We start from the raw sequence: 19948 nt of genomic DNA, 5'->3' as shown, positions 1-19948 counted from the left end.
TGTGAGACACAAAGTGAGGGGAGATGAAGTGGCTCTTGCAGTGGTGCCTTTGTGTTCTAGAATAGAATGGACAGTTTTTGTGTTCTCCAACAGTGTTACATTCTGTGTTCCATAGTGGAATGTCAAGAAGACAATAGATTAGTGTGTGTGTGCGTGTGTGTGTGTGTGTGTGTGTGTGTGTGTGTGTGTGAAGCACAATGTCTGCCGCGCTTCCCCTGTACTCCCCAGCTATGCTTGATTAGCGTTCGTACATTTCTTTTCGGTTAAAGCTCCTTTGAGATGGAGCGTCAAAGAAACACTCCCCACAGAACAGAGAGATTTGTTCTCTAAGTATACACTGTCATTTCCTCTCTGACTATGGATGCCAGAAATCTACGGGACTCTGTCTCTAACACCCACTATAAAACCACCAAAATGAAGGAAGGAGTTTTTTTTTATTTTTTTATTTTTTTTATTTTATATATATATCTTTTTTTTTTTGCAGCATCACCAGACAAAACAACCCTGAGCTTCATTGTCATCACGTTGCCGCTGGTCTCTGAGTGACAGATTTGGTCATTAGCGTACCTTGCGCTGAGCCTTCACCTGCCAGGGGAACATAACAGCCCGCCTACCGCTTTTGTATCATTCCGAATATGATGAAGGAAAATGGAAACTGCCCCCGTGTGTGTGTGTGTGTGTGTGTGTGTGTGTGTGTGTGTGTGTGTGTGTGTGTCTGTGTGTCTGTGTGTCTGTGTGCGCGTGCGCCTGTGTATGTGTGTGTGTGTGTGTGTGTGTGTGTGTGTGTGTGTGTGCGTGTGATTAATTGCTCCAAAGTCGGACAGACAGACACGGCAGTAGGTGTACACTGCAGGAGCCGGCCAGTTCACAGTCCTGCTAGATGAATTGACAACCGCACACTATGAAAACAGCCCATTTGAAGCATGCAGCAGAGACTGAGGCACCCGTGGCTGTTCACTCTGTGAACCGGCCCTTCTGATCCTGGGAGTTCTCTCATTATCGACGACGTCCTTGCCAGCACAAATACACTCACCTCAGCTCTAACGTCCGCTGACTGGCCTCTATGCACATTACTGCTCGTACGAAGCTATGTCAACATTGGGACCCTATTGCACAGGGAAAATGGGTGGAGAGAGGCTATGGGGTTCATTTCCACCCAAAATGCTAATTCCAGCCTGTTGAATACTATTGAAAGCAGCATGTAGCATAGCATAGTCTCAACCAAGCACAACACTGGGGCCTCCCTCACATTGTCCTCTGACTGACCCGTGATGGACGCCCCCTCCTCCAAGATGGCGCTGGAGCCCCCAGGGCTGATGAACTGCTTGGACGGGGTCCTGTGTGTGTTCATGGTGTTTTGATCTCTGCCACCACCTCCTCCTTTTCTCTGGCCCCTGGCCCTGGCTCTCTCTGAGGAGTGTTACTACCTCCCCTCCTCTCCTGCCCCCCCCCCCCCCCCCCCCCCCCCAGTTCCCTGCCCTAGCACTGCCCTGCCTCCCCTCCCCTCCTTCCCTGCCCTGGCCTTGCCCTGCCTCTCCTCCCCTCCTTCCCTGGCCCGCTTTTCTGGCTCCCTCTCCCTGAAGGGCAACATCACCCCACAGCTACACATTGAAGAACGTTCAGAATAGAAGTAGACTATGTAGAAAAAGCTTTTCTTACATGGACAGTACTGTGACAGTACTCATCTCTATTCATGACGCTTACGGCCCCAGGCTCTCCGGCTTCTCCTCCCTGAAGGGTGAAGCGGACACAGCTCTGGCAGGTCTCCATGCCGCCTGAAGAACACTGAGTGTTGTGGACATGTACTGCGTCATCCGTGGCATTGTCAGAGAGCCATTCCTATCGTCTGCATCTCCGTCTATGAGTGTGACTGTGAGTCACGGTATACGCTCGTAAAGTAGAACGCCAGTGGAGACACAAACAAGCACGCAGCACTCTAACACTGACATGGTAATGATTATTTGGCTGTCAATTTTTATCCCACCGTAATGAAATGAAGTAGCGTTGATTATTTGATGAAGTTAATTAATTTACCCACTTATTTACTTTACTTTTTTTTTTCTTCTTTTTTTTTTTCTTTTTTTTTTTACTTCTCTCATGCTCTATCATTATTACTTTCCTATGGAGCTTCCAATACAAGCTTACTTTTGTCTCCGTATATTTCTGTTGTCTTGGTAATCACCCCCCCCCCCCCTGCTCTCTGGCTCTGATTCATCCCTGAAGGGGAACACTGCTCTGGGCCAGATGGAAGGCCTGCTCAGCCTCTCCCACTCACGCTAATGACTAATGACTAATGACTAATAGCTGTTGGCTAGTGGTGCTGGCTCTGGCTCTGGCTCTGGTTGGTGGAGAGGTCACAACTGAGACTTGGACTCAGCAACTCAGCTGTTTGACGTCAGGCATTACACCATGCAAGCCTGCCAGCAGATATAAACTGTTGATGTCTTCGTAGTTACAGAGTTGTCTCCATGCAATTACACAAAGCAATTTTAGTTAGTATGTTATTGATCTAACCATATAGTAGTATGTTATTACAGTGTCATTAGAAAGGTATTAGCGATATTATTACAGTGTTATTACACAGGTATTTATCCACCTACTTCTACCCCACCATCTCTCCCTACAGGGATGGCCCACAGCAGCAGGTGGCTCCAGATGTGTCCACAGCAGTCCCAGAGGCCCCTCCCCAGCGGCCCAGCTCTGCCGTGACCAGAGCCAATGAGATGCTCCAGGACCTGGGACGCCTCAAGGCTGAGATGCAGACCCTGCTACAGGTGAGAACAGGCCTGGTCCCAGATCTGTTTAGCCTGCTACAGTTGAGAACAGACCTGGTCCCAGATCTGTTTAGCTGCTACAGGTGAGAACAGGCCTGGTCCCAGATCTGTTTAGCCTGCTACAGTTGAGAACAGACCTGGTCCCAGATCTGTTTAGCTGCTACAGGTGAGAACACACCTGGTCTCAGATCTGTTTAGCTGCTACAGGTGAGAACACACCTGGTCTCAGATCTGTTTAGCTGCTACAGGTGAGAACAGGCCTGGTCTCAGATCTGTTTAGCTGCTACAGGTGAGATGATGTTGCTGATCATTAAACGTGCCTATTGTAGCACCGTTCACACAGCGTTTGCAGACCTACATGCAAGATGGAGCCTGACTGGTCCCAGGCAGGGGAGGCTGGTGGAGGTAGAAATTGGAGGACGGGCTCATTGTAATGCACGGAATAAAATGGAATAAGGAATGGTGTCAAATACGTGTGTTAGGGCTGCCATTGTCATACAGATCTGGGGTCAGTCTATGGAAGGTGAAAGGTTACCGAATGGGAAATTCAACAAACAACAACATTGGTTCGTAGTGATTAACAGTGATACTGCTTTCCTCTTCTCTTAGAGGTACGGGTACACAGTGACAGCTTTTACTTTGTAGCCACCTTGACTGACCTCTACGGGGAATTAGTCTTCCTTTCCCTTGAAGAAAACACTGCAAACTGCCGCAGGGCCTCACAATTACTTTCCCATTACGGCTTAGTCGTGTGTCTGTGTGGCCTTTCAATTTACTTGCCTTTTGTATTCTAATGCACAAGTCTATAAGCTGCTAGCGAGCGCTGCTCAGCCTCCTAAAGCTATTATTGGTGTGTTGGAGACATAGAGGGAATGAGATTATCCTCCACCCACTTACTGCTATGAACGGAGACACACATACACACACACACACACACACACACACACATACACAAACACACACACACACACACACCCTCCGCAGCCATCAGAACGTTTCTTGCTTCTCTAAGTGGGCCAATGTCATCGTCTGTATTCAGCCTGGTGAAGTGCTAATCTAATTGGGCTTTACCACTGATGAAATCAAGCCAAGAACACGAGTGTGTCTTGTATTTCAATGACCAGACAGCAATATCCAATTGTTTCTCTCCTTTCCCCCCTCTCTCTCTCTCTCTCTCTCTCTCTCTCCCTCCCTCCCTGTCTCTCTCTCCGTCTCCCTCCTTCCCCCTCTCTCTTCTTCCTCTAATAAATTACAACGCCTCTCCACCCTTCCGGAGTGCGCTGCCCGCTACCTCTATCTATCTATTACCCTCTCCGGTGCCGCCGTGCCAATAACTCATTGGGTTTCCGAGCACGCTCTCCTCCACCGCCGCCAAAGAAGAATTCCATCAGGCTGGAATAATGTAGCGCATGGCAAATGACACATTACCATATAATTGGGGATGAAGGGAGGGTATGAATACTATGTAGCCGCACGGCTGTGTCTCTCTGCCTGTCTGTCTCTCTCTCTCTAACTGTCTGTCTCTCTGCCTGTCTGTCTCTCTACCTGTCTGTCTCTCTGTCTCTCTGCCTCTGTCTCTCTACCTGTCTGTCTCTCTGTCTGCTCATCTGCCTGCCTGTCTGTATGTCTCTCTGTCTGCCTGCCTGTGTGTCTGTCTGCCTGCCTGTCTGTCTGCCTGCCTGTCTGTCTGATTTTCTAGTGTGTGCTGCAGGGCCTGATCTTAGCTGGAGCGTCTGTCACATGGTGTGACAAGGGCAGTTTAGGGAAGTCATTCTGTCAGATAGTTTGAGTGCTAATTAAATGGTGAGACTGATTTTAAAGCAGTGTCGTGAAGATGAGACCCATTTGCGCTCCTTACTGTACTGTATGCTTTAACTCCTCATACATAATGATGTTTTAACTATAGTAGTACTGCTATATGTGTAGCAGTGGAGGTAGAAATCTGAGGACGGGGCTCATTGTAATGCACAGAACGGAATGACACGTGTGTTTGATACCGTCCCTCATTCCGTTCCATGCATTACAATGAGCCCGTCCTCCGATTTCTACCTCCACCAGCCTCCCCTGCCAGATATGTTAACCTAAACTGGTCTGTTCTAGTAGCAGTTGGCCTCAGCGTTCCCCTCTCCCCTCCTCGCCCAGGCGTCCCTGTGAGCCCCCCCTCCTCGCCCAGGCGTCCCTGTGAGCCCCCCCTCCTCTAACAGGATCAGGGTTCTCCTCAAAGAATGGAAGAGTGTTGCTGCGCCACGCTGTGACCTTGTCAGTGCCACTCTGTAAACATTTCAAGGCAAATTAAACTATATATTTAGGAATGACAGAGTAACTATCTTTGACCGCCAACGACATCGTTGTTGAAAGCGAAAGCGAAAGCGTTATGACATTCCTCCGTGAATTCAACCGTTTTTATCTGTATTTTTTTGCACATTTTGACATGAATAAACATGATCATGCAATCCAGCGCCACGCTGTTCAAACGTCTTGGGGAGAACCCTGCGTGATATTCGGTGGAGGGAGAAAAAAACAAAAAAAGATGCTGTTCAAGTATTACTGCTTTGTGTGAATCCTGAGCCTGAGCCAGCCCTCTCTGCCCTCCTCCACGTAGACACGTGATGATGCCCTTCCTGGGGAGAAGATCGTCCAGAGAGCCAGAGAGCCAGCCAAGCCCAGCAGCAGAAGCAGCTGCATAACACCCATTACTGCCCCCCCCACCACCACCACCACCGCTGCCACCGCCACCACCACCACCACCTCACCTCCCCCTCCTCATCCTGCTCCTGCCGCTCCTGCCGTCACCATGGTAGGTTCCCATAGCAACCCCCTTGCCTCTGCAGTGCCAGCGAGGGTTTTTTACGAGGGTTTTCTCTCTCTCGCCTTCCTCTCCTCTCTTCTCCTCTCTGTGTACGCCATCGACATCGATAACACACACACACACACACACACACACACACACACACACACACACACAATACCGCGTTGTATCCTGCCATTTCAGCTGTTGCCCTCTTCTTTATGGTCATAAGCAGATATATCAGTGCTGTTATCTCTGTGGTACACATTGGGCCAGAGAGAGAATACACAATAGCTGCAGAAAATAGATTTCCCGGCTGTCTTTCACTTGTTGTCATTGGTATGCAGCAGCAGAGAGTGATGCGTGACAACCGTGTAATGTGTATTGGTGCTAGATGTCCAGTGGTAGGAGGACTGGATGTATTGGATACTCTTTTGTTTTAGCATATTGACAAGAATTGTGACAAAGAGAAATAGGTTGGCTATTTTATTCTGTAAAGGCTCGGCTTATAGGATTGGACTTGACTTGGTAGGTAGGAAATACTTGAGTCATTACTCATTATCCACATATACTGTCTTGACAGACTTTTCCAGCTGCCACATGAATTTGACAGAGTCGCTGAAATGCTGTCAGATCCCGAAGCAAGGACAGAACATCACGCCGGCACGCTGTGTTCTCACTTTGAAACGCCGTTCTCACAGAATGAGAAATCTCTCCCACCAAAGGGATGTTCCGCAGACACAGTTTGATACCGCGGCAAATGATTTGGATATTGGATCATTTGTGTATTTCTGAAGCGACCTTCGGCAACGTAGCGATGTCAGGCCCATCTGTTCCTCCCTCTCTCTCTCTCTCTCCCACTGATGGATTCATATCTACCAGTTCATACAGTATATACGATGAGGTTATGTACACCAGCAGAAGATGAAGGAGACATGATCAAGGTTCCTCCACCGCCTGGCTGCCTAGGCTGGGGATGAAGGGATGCCTTGTGATAGAGAGAGAGGGGAAGGGGAAGGGAAAGGGAGGGAGACGATGGAGGGAATAGAATGGAGAGGTAAATTGAGATAGATTACCTCTTAACCAAGCGGGTACCCCCCTCTCTCTCTCTCTCTCTCTCTCTCTCTCTCTCTCTCTCTCTCTCTTCACGGCACAGAGAGGGTCATTTGCAGAGACTGTTGGGAGTGGATGCAGCAGAACACATTCTCTCTCTCTGTTGTCGGTGGACCTGAAGTAACTGTTGTTGAAGCAAGAATCTATCTTCATTCTGTTTTCCGGAACTTTCCATGATTCTATTAAAAGTTTCCCACAAACAGAACACTCCAGAACCCTTTAATTGATGGTAGTTTTGATGGCGTTTTGCTGTTTTGACATCAGAAGCTGCCATTTGCTTACATTTGCAAGATTTAGCTGTGTGATTGGGGGGGTGGTAGATACCTCACCTGTATCATACAAATAATTGACAAACCTACGTAGTACATACATGTCTACAAAATACTACATACATGTCCTCTGACTCTATCTTCTCCCAGCAGACCCAGGGATCTGTAGACGTTGTCATCCCCATGGCGATCCCCCTCCCCAGACCCGCCCTGCCCCAGCAGAGACAGCCCCCTCCCTCCATGTTGGAGGACGCTGAGAGGGTCCTACGGCAAGTCCAGAGGAACAAGAAGGTCCTAGAGGAGAACCTGGAGGCCATGCTGAGGGCTAAAGATGGAGAGGTGCTCCACTCACAGCTAGAGGCCCTCTCTAAGAACAGGTACGATTCTAGACCATGGGAGGCTGGCCAAGGTAGAAATCGGAGGACGGGCTCATCATAATGCATGGAACCATTCCTCATTCCATTCCAAGCATTACCATGAGCCCGTCCTCCGATTTATACCTCCACCAGCCTTCACTGGACTGGACCGATATTTTATCTGTAGGACCAATGTTAAATAATACTATTTTTCAGACCAGAGTCACACACTGCAAAACCAAACAGCCAATATGCTGAACCTATCAAGTGACAGTCCATTCCTCACTCAGAGCATCACTGTTGACCAGACACAGTACAGTGTGTTTCCGGTAGAGAGGGAGTAGGGTGTCATTTGAGATGTAGCCGCTGTGTTAGCAAATGCACTTCTCACTCAGAAACGTGCCTCTCTTAAACACAAAATGTTTTAAAGATATATGGATTTAACTCAACCATTCCACCAATCAATGTGTAGCAAGCAGCATCCGACTATATGGGGTAGCATTTGTAAAGATGGAGGGAACGCTCGCATTTCCAACATTATCTTCCTTTCAATCATTTTATTTCCTGACAAACGAGCTGAATCCCCTCGATGCGTCTCCGGGTTGTTGTTGTCGTGGCAGCCAAAGATGTGCAGAGGGGAAATTGGGAGAACTCAGGCGGCGTCGTGGAGACCAGCGCATCCCCCCAGTTGATTGACAGGTGGCCTCAGAGCGTTCCGCAGGCAGCAAAGGGCTAAGCCAAACGGAACAATCAGAGTGACTGGCAGCTGTCACACACACACACACACACACACACACACACACACACACACTGACACACACACGCACACGCACACCGATGCCAGCCAGCCAGCCAGCTAGCTCAGTCTCAAATCCAATAAAGTCACTGTGAGATGTCGGCTCTGAAGTGAGCGAGCGAGCGAGCGCCCGTCTCCCTCTCCCTGCCTTCAGAGGTCAAGAGCTGCATCACCTGCTGGCATGAATAGATTAGGGAGACAGGGGAGAGGGAGAGAGGGAGGGGGAGAGGGAGAGAGAGAGGGAGGGAAATGCAACCTGCTTTTGTGAACGTTTCAGAGAGGGATCATTTCTCATTAAAGGGTTGATTCAGGGATGAATGTCACTTGGCCTTAATTTCTCTTTCATGTCCCAGAGCTCATGGACGGTGTTGGGTACAGTGAAACACAGGTCTGAACACGGTCACGAGATGATGAAATGCGTTGTGGTTGTGGTTCCTCTGTTGTGGTTCCTCTCCAACATGAGTACCTAGTTGGCACGTGTGTTTGAAACCATTCCTCATTCCGCTCCATACATTACAATGAGCCCTCCTCCGATTCCTATCTCCACCAGCCTCCCCTGAAACACTCATTGCTTGAGTGGAACTAGTCTCTCTCCACAGCAACACGGCCAAGCGAGGCGAGTGTCGTCACATGACCTGAGTAGTTAGTGCTTCACAGTGTTTCTGTCTGTGGAAATGACCAGGGAGTGTCTTATGTAAAAGCATGGAGAGATTGTTGAGTAATCCTGTCATTGTTAAACTCAGGAGGACGTCCCGCTTGTTTACCGCCCTTGAAACATGCCTTTAAAAAGGTCAATTCACTTCAGATGAAAGGGAGTGTGTGTGTGTGTGTGTGTGTGTGTGTTTTGAAGACAGCAGATGCTGGTGTATCTGTATCTAAAGGGCTTGTATTCATCTCTCAGAGTGAGGCCCGGCGAAGCGAGAGTGTTACTCTGCCTGGAGACTCGGCATGACATTAAGAAGGTTTCCACTGGGTAGGAATGCCTAATGGGTTGTAATGCTCCGTAGGCAGACAGGGCTCTTTCACTGGGTATTGCGTGCGTGCGTGCGCGTGCGTGCGTGTGTGTGCGTGTGAGAGAGAGAGAGAGAGCGAGCCGTGCTAGATGGAGTGTGTGAAAGCAGGGGTTTAGAAATTGAAATGGAGAAGGGTTGCCTCAGGTCAGCACAGCGGCTGGCTGCAGAGTTAAGAGTTATCCACGGCGTAACGGTTACACAACACAGCGTACTGTAGTCTCTAGATGAAAGGCCGGCTCCTACAGAAGCTCATAACAGCAGCCTTCCAACGCTTGTTTAACGCCTCTCTATATGCTCACTTACTTCTCACTGATCTTCTTCGTGCCTCCTGGCACATACGGCAGATACATAAGACTTCTGACCATCTAAACGCCCGCTTGGCAGCCTGGACAACACACGGTGTTTGATACCATTCCTCATTTGTTAATATTTTGCTATTTTGTGAATTATTTGTTAATATTTGCTTATGTATTGTTTTGTTTTGTTTTTATATTGTTTTGTATGTCCCATGCACCAACCTCACCAAGTCAATTTCCTGTGTGTGCAAATATACTTGGCCAAATAAAATAATTCTGATTCTGATTCTGATAGCATCCCGTGCATTACAATGAGCCCGTTCTCCAATTTCTGCCTCCACCAGCCTCCCCTGTTAGGAACCTGTATTATACATGCTCTGAATGGCTAATATGCCCATATTAGGAATGGATATATTAAATTCTAGCATAAAAGGGAGAGAAGAGAGAGTGAAAAGGCCTAGAGGACTGAGACGGCATCAGGGGAGGCCGGTGGAGGTAGAAATCGGAGGACGGGCTCATTGTAATGAATGGTATGGAATGAGGAATGGTATCAAACACAAACAGGATTTCTCCCTCCACTATGCCAACGCAGTGTGATGCATCTGCAGGCTTTTATATCAGCTCAGCGGGACGCTGCAGCTCCCGCTCCCTCAACCCCTTCATATGGAGCGGAAAACCTGAGCCCAAATGTCAGCCCACATGCTAATCGTTTCCAAAATGGCAGCCGCAATCAGCTTCTGTGTTAATGTCAGAGCATTCAAACACAAACAGGCTGATTGATGCAGCTGTCTCTGTGCGTGAGGACACACACACACACACACACACACACACACACACACACACACACAGACGCGTGTGCATGCCGACACACACACACACACACACACACACACAGGCTTTGATCCTGCTATTGAAAGGTCACAGCGCTAGTGTAGCCAGATGCCTCATGGTGCAGGTAGGGAGGGAATGCAGACGGGCGTTGAACTGTGGAGGTTAAAGCCACGTGACGTCACCCTCTAATGTAACGGGCGGGCTGATGGATCAGGTCATTTGTGTCCATGACATTGCAGAACGTGGCAGGGGGATGACGTTAATGTGTGCCATCCATTTCACACACTTATTAATGAGGCCATTTGCAAACAAAATTGTTCCCCCGCATAGACACACACACACACACACACACACACACACACACACACACACACCCTGTTGTTGTGCCTGTCTGCACTCTCTTAACCCCTCTTGGAGAAGTGCAGCGGTGTGTGTCATGTGTTACTAGTTAGATATTGCTAGTTAGATTTATCTCACCGTGTTGGTCAGCTGAGAATGCATGAACTAAGCAATTAGATCAGCTGATCACAGTGTATTTGAAACGCCAACTCACTTCACCACGTCTACCAAGGGTAATACGAACTGTAGCTCATTTATTTTTAGTGTGATTGATAGCAGTTATCAGCCTGCAATGTCCAAACCTCTCCACACCAGAGGGAGGCTGGTGGAGGTAGAAATCAGAGGATGGGCTCATAGTAACGCATGGAATGGTATGAGGAACGGTGTCAAACACGTTGATACCATTCCTCATTCCGTTCCATGCATTACAACGTGCCCGTCCTCCGATTTTTATCTCCACCAGCCTCCACGGCTCCACTCTTGTCTCTGTCTGGGTCCTAAAGGGTTCATGTGTTCCTGGAATACCGCATGTACTCATAAGCGAATCCTTGAAATACTGACACTGGAACACATCCACATTCTAATGGGATCTCTTCTCGTTTTCTTCTCTTCCAAAAACGTTGTTCTTGTTATTAGATTTATATCCCCTCACATTCCTCCCATTTCTCTCATTTGGCTTTTTCCTCTTTTTTCTGCTGCTGGATACATTGTTGTCTCTGGCTCACGGAGAACTCCTTATTTCCCTGTTTAGATTGGAACCAGATAGTCTTCCACAGCCCCGGGGCGCCAGTCGCTGCCAGGGCAGGCGGTCGGTTGGGAGTTTTCTAGGGATTCTAGAACTAACTGCCTTGTCTTGTCAGGTTACTGTTTAGGGTTATGGAACAGTTGACTAGTATGTGTTCTCCTGTCTGTCTGGAGACTACTGTAGACAATCATCTCATGCCTTCTTCGTAGACAAGTGATGTACAATGTGTTGTTTGTGTTTCAGACAGGGGTCTTATGCCTTCTTCATAGACAGTGATATACAATGTGTTTCTAATATCACTACAGACTTTGTAGACAGTGATATACAATGTGTTTCTAATGCCACTGCAGAGTCCATAGACAGTACTATACAATGCGTTGTTCATGTTTCAGAGTTTAGTTTCCTGATGTTGATCCCAGGAGGGATCTTACTGTACTGTGTTCCCTCAGCCATGTTCACCACAATGGCTTCCTGTGGTCTCCATTTCACTTCGCTGTATGTGAACCTCTGGAACCTCAGATTGTATTATGATATCTGTGGCTGTATGTTTCTTGTTGAGGATAGGGGTCGATTGGACGGGCATCTGTCGAGAAACCGGCTAGCTTGAAGCTGTGGTGAGGAGCCAGGGTCTGTATTGGAGGGGTAATGGGCAGTCTTTGAAGCCCACTCTTTTCACACACACACACACACACACACGTTCACACACACACACACACACACACACACACACACACACACACACGTGCAACACACACACACACACACACACACACATGTGCGACACACACACACACACCCTTTACAGTGAGGGGTTAACGAAAGGTCACATTCAGCAACGCTGTAAGTGTGTGACAGGCAGTACCACCTGATTAGCTGGATCCAACACTTCACCTCACACACTGGACAGAGTCACAGAGACACTGACTGACTGACTGACTGACTGACTGACTGACTGACTGACTAGGGCTGGAAGCTTAAGCTGAGATGGAGAGCCAGGGTCTGTATCAGAGGGTTAATGAGGGTCTATGAAGCTCACTCCACTCCTATTCGCACACACACACACACACACACACACACACACACACACACACACACACACACACACACACACACCATACACACGACACACACACACACACACACACACACACACACACACACACACACACACACACACACTCTCCAGCCAGCTGCTCACCTCCATGTGCCTGGCAGAACAGCATGGACTCCGTCAGGATGTGAGATCTGAGAGAGGGTTGAGGGAGACAGGGAGTTGAGGCGGTGTGTGTATTCTGCCCGGCGACAGCCCCTCTCCCCCTCTGCATCCCAATGAGGCTGTGCCTTGAGCTGGCTGGCTGCCTGCCTGACACAGAGCCTAGCCCCCTCACCAAGGAGCCCTGGTGGGCTTCCCTCAGAGCTGCTGCAGTCTGACTGGAAGTGACTCTGAGACGCAGCTGCTTAAATTTTAAAGCCCTGTTCTTATACCACCTCAGCCCCGTCTGTCTGTCTGTCTAGAGAATGGCCTTCTGGCATGGTCATACAGACCTACAAGGAGTTCTTGTCTTTAGAAAGGATTCTCAAGATTAAATGTTGACAATGAATAGTTTCTCTCTCTGCTATCCTCCATTCGTACATAAATAGAGGTAGATGAATGACATGCATTAGTGGGGAGATAAGCATGTATTAAATAAGTACTTGCACATTAGTGTTACGTCATTGCCATTATAGTCATTAGTATTCTGTGTTCTGTGATGTGTCACATGAGCTGATGTTAATATGATGAACTGTCCCGGGGGGAAGAGCATTTGTGTTGTCATTTATGTACTGATCAGGGGATGCTGGTGGAGGTAGAAATCTGAGGACGGGCTCATTGTCACATGTGTTTGACACCATTTCTCATTCCATTCCATGCATGACAATGAGCCTGTCCTGATTTCTACCTCCACCAGCCTCCCCTGGTACAGATGTGTACTGTGCTGTATGTTGGATGAGTAGCTACAGTTGGTTGGCTACTGCATGTGAATCAGAGGTGATTAGGAGTCACGCTGTGTCATGAGGTTGCCCTGTCTGAGACATGAAGTGTCGCCTTCGGACCTTGAGGATATCATCTTGGCCTCATGGTAGACACTTGTGTCTTCCATGTGGTGGGAGACCTATGTTCAAACCCTGCCTGTTACACCTGCATATACTGTAAGCTTCAGTCTGTAGATTGGCTCAAGCCTCTATCTGTTTCCTGTTTACAGGGACGCCAGAGAAGAAGTTAGGATCAAGAAGACTGTGGATGCCTGGATCAACACGCTGAGCAAAGACATACAGGTGAGCTGGTCTAAAGGTCGTTTACATGTCAAAGGTCGTTACTAGGACGTTAACATGTCTGAAGGTCATTAACATGTCAAAGGTTGTTTGTGTCTGAAGGTCTTTAACATGCAATACTTTCATTTAATCGTAGATAAAGTTGAAAAGCACATGCTCAACATTGGGATGAATGCCGAGTAGTCATTTTATGAATAGCTCATATAAGATATTATATTTCATGGACATAAAGTATTGCCAGCGTTGTCTGCGGCCCAGTGAAGTGTAACATATTTTCTCAAAATTGTTTTTTTCTGCCCTGAGTCTTTTTCTTAAAAGATCTAAAGCATCCATGCAATGTGGTTTGGATGCTCTGTACAGTTTGGAAATAAATATCCTGATTCCCGTCCACAAAACCCCCAGAGGGAGAGTTCATGCAGCGTTCTTACAGGCTTAGCTTCGCAGAGCGAGAGAGAGAGAGAGAGAGAGAAAAAAGAGAAATATAAAGGAAGAGGAATCCAGCTTCTTTCTTTTTGAGAAATTGTACACTGGCACAGCAGAGCATTGAGAGACAAACTTGTAGTTGATGGTGGGTTCACAATTCCACTGTGGTATAGTACATGAGAGAAAGTTCGCAATTTCACCGTGCTCGGAAGAGTAATGCTCTATTAAAAAAAAAAAAAAGTGTTCAAACTGAGGCTGAACCATTCATTTCATGGGTTAAGAGACAGCACTGTGATCAATGAGATTTAATACCCCCGGGCTTTCAGCTCCAAATATCATTTATCATAATTCATCTGCCGAATGAGCTCAGTATGAGCTCTGTATGAGGGATAGGGTTTCATGTGAGACATAGCCCTGGTGTTGGCCATTGTACGTCACCAAGACAGCAGGGGAGGCTGGTGGAGGTAGAAATCAGAGGACGGGCTCATTGTAATACATGGAATGGAATGAGGAATGGTATCAAAATATGTGTGTTTGATACCGATATCAAACATTTCTACCTCCACCAGCCTCCCCTGCAACACAGGAGAAATGAGTTCCGATGAAGGTCCATGGTCAGTGGTTCATCTACTGGGTAGAAACACTGTCTATGACTCATAAGTTTCAAGTTCAAGTTTATTTCATTTTAAAGTGCATTATCACCTGGGCCGTGTTTCAAAACTTTTAATCTGCATCAGAATGATCCAGATTCTTTTCTTTTTGCAATCCAGGATCAAATGAAGCTGGCTAATTTCCCCTAAACTACTCAAATCAGCCAGATATATCTGATCCTGGATCGCAAAAAAATAATAATTCTGGATCATTCTGATTAAAACATTTGAAATACTGGGCCCAAGGTCTCAACACACGATGCATCATGTAGAGTAATAGCAGCTTTATAGCATCTGAAGCCATTCTCTCTTCATCCAGGTGTTCAGTCTTAGCTGAAGTCAAGATGTATTTCTCGTCAACGATGGCCTCAAAATCAAGGCTTTTCTCAAATACTCCTGTCTGTCAGTAAATATTTTGTTGTTTTCATTCTTTTTACAGGCGGACATTTCCAAAGAGCACTTGGTAGCTCAGACCAGAGCTAAAGACAGAACCAGAGAAGCTGCAGCTGTGGTCCAGCAACAGAAGAACCGTGGGACCAAGGACTCCACCACCACCACCGCCACCACCACCAGGCCCAAAGACTTGAGAGGAGGGAGGACCCAGACTGGACCCGGACCAGCAGGACCAGCAGGGAGGACCCAGCCTGGACCCAGACCGGCAGGCAGCCAGGCCTGGCAGAGAGGAACCAGAGGACAGACAGACAGGACAGGCAGGACGGGGGAGGGTCAGACCCAACACAGACACACAGCCGGCCCCAGTGTTAAACCATCCCAATACACGGGCCCCGGCACAGCCAAACTGAGACCCTCTCAACAGCAGGTGAGCGTGACCGTAAGAAGTCAAGGTTATTCACGACTCATGAATTCTAATTCTATAGTACAGTGAAGATAGCAGACGACTCCTCCCCTTCACTCATCAACACAATGACTCCGGTGACGTCCGTCTGTGTCCCTTATTGTGCCTTTGAACGGAGCCTTTTGTCCTCCGCCGTCTTTGCTCTGTGAGACCTGTGTTTACTCGCGTAGATTTATGTCTTGTTTGGTGTTGACTTTATAGACGGGGGGCCCGGACAACAAAGTGGTCACGCTAACCGTCCTAGCCTATCTGGCTAATCTGCCCATCTGGATCCAAACACAAACACGGTGTTCTAGAACCTTCTCTCTCCGTGGCCGTTTAACTCAATGAGGTGTTCTAACCCGCCATATGTCGCCCCGGCACATCGATTGGCCATAAATAAGGAGCACAACACCTCGCCCAGAGAGAAGACAGATCTGCTTATCTCTGCCGTGCATGCCTCTCCTGCCTAATGGCCGACACTGTTGCTAGGAAGCCTAGAACAACATGCATAGCCTAGCAACCGGTACAGTGCTGTTAGCCCTACCTAGTTGGACCCCTGTGTCTGGTCTTTGGTCCCTCTGTCCCTAGCTGTCTGTCTGTCTGCCTGTCTGTCTGTCTGTCTGTCTGTCTGTGTACACACAAACACACAAACACACACAAACAAACACACAAACACACACAAACAAACACAAGATTCTTAAAACTTGTTTATCAATTCATGTACCCAGGTTGTTAGTATGCAGAGCACCTTGCTCTATCTCTTCAGGCTTAGTCACGGTACCAAGAGCCAATTCGCCACGGGGATACACATATCGCATTGTATTGTATTATGTTTAGTGGTATTCTAGTGTGTTTTAATAATGTATTGTTGCTCTCCTATCCCCAGTGTGCAGAGCAGCAACCAGAGCAGGAGGGTGAGGGGGACAGGGACAGGGACGGGGACGGGGAGGGCTATCTGGTGAAGCTGTATGGTAGAGCTCTCTACGAGGGCCACCGCAGGACTCTGAAGAAAGGGCCCTACCTCAGGTTCAACTCCCCCTCCCCCAAGTCCAAAGGCCCCCGACCACGGGTGGTGGAGAGTGTCAGAGGTGAGTGGTGAGGAGAAGGATGGTGTTTTACCACTGTTACTCACGTCATGTGTGAGCTCTCTCTCTCTCTCTTTATATGTATCACTCACTCACTCACTCACACACTCTCCCTCTCTCTCTCTCACTCTCCCTCTCTCTCTCTCACTCTCCCTCTCTCTCTCTCACTCACTCACTCACTCTCCCTCTCTCTCACTCACTCACTCACTCACTTATGTACTCTCTCTCTACCTCTCTATCAATCCCTATCAATCCCTAATCTCTCTCACTCAGGAGTGAAGATGAAGTCCTCTAAGACCCAGACCAGTCTCGCTCCAGGAAGACCAATCTCCACCCCCCTGTACCCTGTTACCAGTGAGCCCCAGTACATCTTCAGCCCCTCCCGCCCCCTCCAGGACGACCTCGCCACGACCCCTCTGGAGGGCTACCTCATCCCCATGGCCATCCCGCTAGGTGAGACCCCTCCGCCCCCCCCACCCCCCAACGGGGACTGATAGTGGAGATTGTGGTGTTGGACTCACATTGTATGATGAAGCTGTAGGTTTAACTCTCCTCTACACAACACTAGGTGAGCCTTGTTCATCTTGATAAGCCTTTCCATCATCGGTCGGCGCATCAAAAATCAATACCTTCTATCTCTAACACCGTTCTTGAGACTCACACCCAGTAATGGCCGATTCCAATTTTCCAATTGGATACACTGCCCCTAATCTGATATCGCTTCTCTCTGTACTGTCTGTACTCTCTGTACTCTCTGTACTGTGTGTGTGTGTGCGTGTGTGTGCCTGTGTGTGTGTGTGTGTGTGTGTGTGTGTGTGCGGGCGTGTGTGTGTGTGTGTGTGTGTGTGTGTGTGTGTGTGTGTGTGTGTGTGTGTGGCCGCAGCCCTCCCTGTAAAGGCCCCCAGGCCAACTGATAGGGAGGAGAGTGCCTCTTTGTGTTCCTCTCATCTTCTCTCCTCTTTCCTCTCTCAGCTGAAAGGTCACTGCAACCACAGTTTGATACCATTCCTCATTCCATTCCACGCATTACAACAAGCACCGTCCTCCGATTTCTGCCTCCAACAGCCTCCCCTGATGGATATACTCTAAAGTGATAGGGCCATGCGTTGGCACGGAAGGTTCCATGACAGTTGCATTCTAGAACAGAGTGCAGATGAGGCTTTGATTGAGATTGAGGATGTTTGGTGCCAAGATGGAGTCTCGTCTGCCAACCGCTTGGAGCTCTGTGTGACCCCGTCTCTCCTCGTTGGCACTAAACACAGTCTTACAGAGCAGAGAGGAGAGAGGGACTTAATTAGACTGTAGAGAATTAAACTCTCTCTGAGTCTAAACCTTAATTATAGCTTCTCTCCCTCTCTGACTTGAAACCTCTGTTCTATTTTAATCACATTATGACTATACATAAGCCCAGGAAAATTAATGCATTCCCCAGCTCTCGAACAGCTAGGTCTGATGGACCACGTACTGCAACAATAGTAATTTGGTTATTAAGACTAACGAGGACATTTTAAAATCTGTTATCACTGCCTTTATCTTCCATAGGTTGAGGAGAGTATGGGGTGAAGGCTGATTAAATATTCCCGGGAGCCGGGTGTGTTTTCAAATGGCAGAATAATGAGCTCCTTCTCTTGAGTAACGGTAAAGACGTTTTAAACGTTTTTAAGTCGATTCCGTACCTTTATTTTGAACAATGTTTTTTTTTCTGATGTTTGAAAATGTGTCATTATATCCCGTGGGAAATATCAGAACATCAACACAGAAGGTAAACTAAAGCATGTGAGAGCAGCAAGGAGATAATTGGGCTGCAGCTGAGCATCAAATTAATGATGCATAATATCAGAAAAGGAATCAAATAGAAGCAAATCAAATATTTTTCGTTCAGACGGCAGATCATTTGTATCAGTGTCTCCTGCTCTGCTTTGTGTGTGTGTGTGTGTGTGTGTGTGTGTGTGTGTGTGTGTGTGTGTGTGTGTGTGTGTGTATGCGCGTGTGTATGCGCGCGCGTGTGTGTGTGTGCGAGCGCGTACCTTTGTTGTGTTGTGGGGGGTTTCAATCGACAGGGAACAAAGGCCCAGGTATAATCTCATCTGCAATGCAGTGTCCTTCATTACAGCAACGTGAGAGAGACAGAGAGAGAGAGAGAGAGAGAGACACACACACAGAGAAAGACAAAAAGAAAGAATGAGAGAGAGATGGAGAGACAGACAGACAGCGATAGAGAGAGAGAGAGAGAGAGAGAGAGACACACACAGACAGAAAGAAAAAGACCGCAAAAGAAAGAGAGAGAGAGCGAATGAGAGAGAGAAACACAGACAGACAGACAGAGAGAGAGAGACACAGAGAGAGAGAGAGAGAGAGAGAAATAGAAATCCTCATTCTAATGAGCTGGTTGTGTGTTGTGTGTAAGCAGGGCTGGGTGTGTAACGGTGCTACGGTGGTGTCGAGGTGCCTCTGTGGGACAATAGAGGAGTGATTATTCATCTATCAGTGTCTCTACATGGGCTTGGCCAGGCTCTCACCACAGCAGTAGCATTAAATGACCTTTTCTTGCTGCGCTGTCTAGGTGGTAGACGGTGTGAAGCCCTCTTGCATATTAAACACTCATTCCTGTCTGTGTATCTGCATATTTATTTGTGTGAGTGGCCACTATCTCTCCTATGGCCTTGTTGCTACACACTGCTGCTTGTAAACCTAGTGATTTATAACTCTGTGTGTGTCTGTGGGTGTCTGTGGGTGTCTGTGGGTGTCTGTGGGTGTCTGTGGGTGTGTGGGTGTGTGTGTGCGTGCATGCCTTTGCAACAGCAAGGCCATCTTTAAACACCAGTTCATCATCCTCCTAACGAAGGAGGTGATGGGGATGGATACATTGTCACTCCACACACACACACGCACACACACACACACTGCCTTCTTTGTTCTCTCTGGATACCAACATGTCCTGCGTCTGTTGTCTCCCATTATCTGTTATTTTGGCTTTGTCTTCGTTCCAGTTTCTATTTACATTCTCGCATCCCAGGAACCGTCCACGGCCAATTAGCATTCTTCTCCTTTTGTTTTTCCACCGTTACACAACACAACCCTCTTCCCACATGTTTTCCATCCCAAAAAATATGTGCGTGTTCCAGATGACTCCCGGAGCCCCTCTCAGGCAGGGGAAGCAGCCCCGCGTAGCGTCGCCCACCGTTCGGGACGCCCCCGCCTTCAAGGCAGCCACTTTATGGAAATCATCAAGCTTATGTTCCCCCCCCCCCCCCCCCCCGTGAAACTGCAGAGACAGTACAGAGTTACAGTACAGAGATACGGTACAGCTCTGGGCTCT

General features: G+C 48.1%; 1 protein-coding gene across 1 annotated transcript in view; it reads left to right on the top strand.

The window, feature by feature from the left end:
• The window catches only part of kiaa0586 (KIAA0586 ortholog), a 98347-nt gene that overhangs the window by 34073 nt on the left and 44326 nt on the right, over nt 1–19948 (top strand). The window contains exons 10-15 of the mRNA XM_083683549.1: nt 2627–2774; nt 7098–7321; nt 13564–13636; nt 15146–15526; nt 16431–16632; nt 16903–17082. Coding sequence (XP_083539675.1) covers nt 2627–2774; nt 7098–7321; nt 13564–13636; nt 15146–15526; nt 16431–16632; nt 16903–17082 — 1208 coding nt within the window. The remainder of the gene's footprint in view (nt 1–2626; nt 2775–7097; nt 7322–13563; nt 13637–15145; nt 15527–16430; nt 16633–16902; nt 17083–19948) is intronic.

This window comes from Argentina silus, assembly GCF_951799395.1.
Source record: "Argentina silus genome assembly, chromosome: 13".
In the NCBI taxonomy this organism is placed as follows: domain Eukaryota; kingdom Metazoa; phylum Chordata; class Actinopteri; order Argentiniformes; family Argentinidae; genus Argentina; species Argentina silus.
The sequence above is the reverse complement of the archived record's forward strand: the minus strand, read 5'-3'. Positions and strand labels throughout refer to the sequence as shown.